The sequence below is a fragment of the Homalodisca vitripennis genome, unplaced genomic scaffold, assembly GCF_021130785.1.
Source record: "Homalodisca vitripennis isolate AUS2020 unplaced genomic scaffold, UT_GWSS_2.1 ScUCBcl_4788;HRSCAF=11165, whole genome shotgun sequence".
Classification (NCBI taxonomy): Eukaryota; Metazoa; Arthropoda; class Insecta; order Hemiptera; family Cicadellidae; genus Homalodisca; species Homalodisca vitripennis.
Window position 1 is genome coordinate 7,914 of NW_025780900.1, and position 3,696 is coordinate 11,609.

The 3,696-nt window shown below is 39.8% G+C and overlaps 1 protein-coding gene across 1 annotated transcript; it reads left to right on the top strand.

The window, feature by feature from the left end:
• The first annotated feature begins 359 nt into the window (after positions 1-359).
• On the top strand, positions 360-2,142 carry LOC124373085. Its single transcript, XM_046831480.1, has 2 exons — positions 360-1,051; positions 1,222-2,142. Exons 1-2 carry the CDS (start codon positions 623-625, stop codon positions 2,140-2,142), a joined length of 1,350 nt encoding a protein of 449 aa, XP_046687436.1. The 5' UTR covers positions 360-622.
• The last annotated feature ends 1,554 nt before the right edge of the window (positions 2,143-3,696 follow it).

The window sequence follows — 3,696 nt, forward strand, 5'->3', positions numbered from 1 at the left end:
TTTAATTCCTAAACCAGCCGCTAGAGCGCAACACCAATCAGCGTCGTATGATGGCCACGCCCCCTAGTGGCAGTTCTGTTAGTTTCACGTTGATGGACGCACGCACTGTTGAGCAAAGCCAACTTTTGTTGTTCTTCGAACAGGTGAGTAAGTTTTTATGTTATGTTTAAAAGTTAAAAATCACACGTTTTCTTTAATTTGAAACAATGTGAATGATATATTTCGATAAAGCGCTTTCTTCTGTGTCTTATGATATAGATATTGGATAAAGAAACACTTGTTTTAACCAAATTAGGTTAGTTTAAATCTAAAATATGGCGACGGGGCAAGTTTTTCGAATACTAGCCGGGGCAAGTTTTCGCTATCGAAAACCTGCCCCGTCTTTTCCAAATATAATTCATGCTAAATTTACTCATTGATTTTCACTTAAAGTCAATAAATATGTATTGAAAGAAGATTTAAAACAGTGAAAATGCATTGTATATTAACAATTTGGCAGTAAATGGGTTATAAATAGTAATTTAAAATTCTCTTCATATTTAATCAAATTTCCTCAGTTTTTTTAGGGTAGGCCTAAATATAATTAATTTAAACGATTTCCATTCTTCATTTCAGTTTCATCATGGTTCGCAATTACGTGAGAAAGACAGGAAGAGGGAAGTATGAAATTGAGACAATGGAGAGAGCGGTAAAAGAAGTGAGGGGAGGGAGAAGTATGAGAAGCGTAGCTGCAGAATTTGGATTGTGTGATAGAACACTAGCAAACTATTGCAAGAAATTGTCCGCTGCACCAGGTTCTACTGATCCCTCAAATGAAGCGGTGATTATTCAACCAAATCCTATTATATCTACTACAGTAAACAATGATCTGGTGATTCCTGACACATCTACTCGTGATCCGGCGATTCCTGGCACTTCTACCCATGATTTGGCAATTCCTGGCCCATCTGTTCGTGATCCGGCGATTCCTGGTGCTTCTACTGAAGGTACTGCTGCAACAAGCCAGTCAGCTCAACCATGGTCGCAGTTTGGCTACGCACGGAACTGGAAGGTAAGATTCCTTATGCAGTAGCCTATATTTAAACACGCTATATCTTTATCATAGAGCCTATTAAATTTTTTACTAGGTTAAGAACTTAGGGATTTCACTGGGGCAAGTTTATTTCTCGCATTATAGAAGAGAAATAAACTAATTGTTGCGTTGGTTTTTTGTCTGTCCAGGTGTTTGAGCCATTCCAAGAACAAATGCTGGCTGAGTATTTGCTCAAGGCATCTGATATATACTTTGGATTAACGCCTAAGGAAGTTAGACGATTTGCGTACACTTACGCTGTAGCATGTAATTGCAAAATACCCCCAAGCTGGTCAGAAAATGAAATGGCCGGCCCTGACTGGTTCACCTCATTCATGAAGAGAAATAAAACACTTTCCATCAGAACTCCTCAAGCAACTAGTATGTCCCGGGCAACAAGTTTCAACCGGACGAACGTTGACCTGTTTTTCAGGAACCTAACCACTGTCCTCCAACGATTTCAGTATGGGCCTAATGATATATGGAACGTTGACGAGACTGGCGTCACAACCGTTCAACGACCAGATAGAATTGTAGCGCGGCGTGGATTTAGGCAAATAGGGAAACTAACTTCCGCTGAACGAGGAAATCTCGTCACAATTGCGTTTGCAGTGAATGCAGCAGGCAATAGTATTCCCCCGTTCTTCGTATTTCCTAGAGTAAGATACCATGATCACTTCATCCGTGACGGGCCTCCTGGTTGCGAAGGCGATTCAAATCCTTCTGGATGGATGAAGGAAGCCAATTTCCTGAAATTTGCCAAACATTTTGTCTCTCAGGCCAGATGCTCCAAGGAAAAACCTTGCATTCTATTGCTAGACAATCATGAATCGCACTTATCAGCCGACGTCTTAGATTTATTTAAAGACAACGGTGTGACCTTACTCTCATTCCCCCCTCACTGCAGCCACAAGCTTCAACCTTTGGACCGTTCTGTGTATGGACCTCTTAAAAAATACATCAACACTGCGTGTGATGCTTGGATTTGTACAAACAAAAGACCTATGGGGATATATGATATACCATCCATTTTTGAAATCGGCAGCACCTCTGGCGTTAACACCAACTAACATTATGGCTGGATTCAGAGTGTCAGGTATTTTTCCTTTGAATCCATTGATCTTCACGGATTCTGATTTCATGCCGAGCTACTTTACTGACAGGCCTGCTCCAGCTGGAAACAATCCCTCCTCAGAACCAAATTTGGACCAATCGTCTGAGAATCCTCCAGCACCAAGCTGTCTATCACAAGTAGCTTCTTGCCCTTCACCAGAGGATGTGAGGCCCCTCGAAAAAGCAGGGCCACGAAAAGAAACCACAAAGGGACGGAAGAAAAGGAAGTCGAGTATTTTAACCGACACCCCAGTTAAAGAACAGCTGCGACTTGAACAAGAAATGGCCAAGCAAAAACGTATCAAACTAGAAAAAAACACAACAAAGCAAAGGAACTACAAATTTAAAGTCTGTCAAGAAGGGCCTTTTCAAAAATAAATCAGCTAATGCTGAAAAAGCAAGTAGACCTTCCACCAAGAAGAAATCAACCTCACGTCAGAATTTGTCAGATGATGAAGAAGAGACTGACTCCGTCTGCATCTATTGCTTGGAAAAATACAGCAATTCGAAATCAAGTGAGCAGTGGATACAGTGCACCCGCTGCAAAACGATGGGCACACGAAGATTGCATTAAAGGCGATTCTGCGTATTTTGTTTGCCTCAACTGCGACAGTGACGATGATGCCGAATTTTGCTAAGATTAGTTGTTATGAAAACAAAAACAATGTCATTTTCATTAATTATACGAGTGTGTTAAAAAAATGTGTGTTATTTTCCTTACAGATGTATTTTAATGCATGCGAAAACTTGCCCCAGGGTAATAAAATGCTGTGCGAAAACATGCCCCGGGTACGGGGCACGTTTTCGCACATGACTTACTTTTACTTTTTGGTGTTTTTATTAAAAATAGTTCATATTTCATCAAAGAAAATACTCTCTAATTGTAGCTGAAATACCACTGAGTGTAATGGTATGTCTTGGTTTGTTGTAGGTTTTAAGGAAAAATATACAAAAAATTAAGACATATAAATGCGAAAAACCTGCCCCGGTCTCCCCTATATTTTATTAAGGGGGTGCTCTAACACGCCGCTGACCATGAAAACAGGGCGTGGAATTCAAATGATCACTGCTCACAGAATTAAGTTATCCTAAATTTTAGAGTATTGGTGTATTCCTCAAATGGTGATCTAGGATTGCCGTTTTTTAAATGTTGAAAATATTAAATAATATAGTGTAGGGGACTTGGCAAAAAGTCCAAAAATTAGTGATTTTTAACCGCCCGTTGAAGGCTAAACAGATTTTTTGAGAGGAAATTAAAAAATCGAGAACCCTAGATTGATTAGTTGTCAATAGATTTCCGTAAAAAAATATTACTTTTTATGAGCACATTTTGTGAGCACTGTTGGAATATGATCATTTGAATTCGACAAGCCTGCAAGCGTGAAATTAACATTGCGCTTATGGGAGCCGACCGGCCAAAGGTTGCTAAAACCGCAATGGTGAATCGCCCCCTTAAAATTAAAGTTATTAAAAATTGTATATATTGGGACCTCGAAAGGACAGTTGATTTG

Excerpts from the sequence above, each read along its gene's own strand:
- LOC124373085 (XM_046831480.1), top strand. The coding sequence starts at position 623 with ATGGTTCGCAATTACGTGAGAAAGACAGGAAGAGGGAAGTATGAAATT. Across the intron at positions 1,052-1,221 it reads GCTACGCACGGAACTGGAAG|GTGTTTGAGCCATTCCAAGA; the intron begins GTAAGATTCCTT and ends TTGTCTGTCCAG.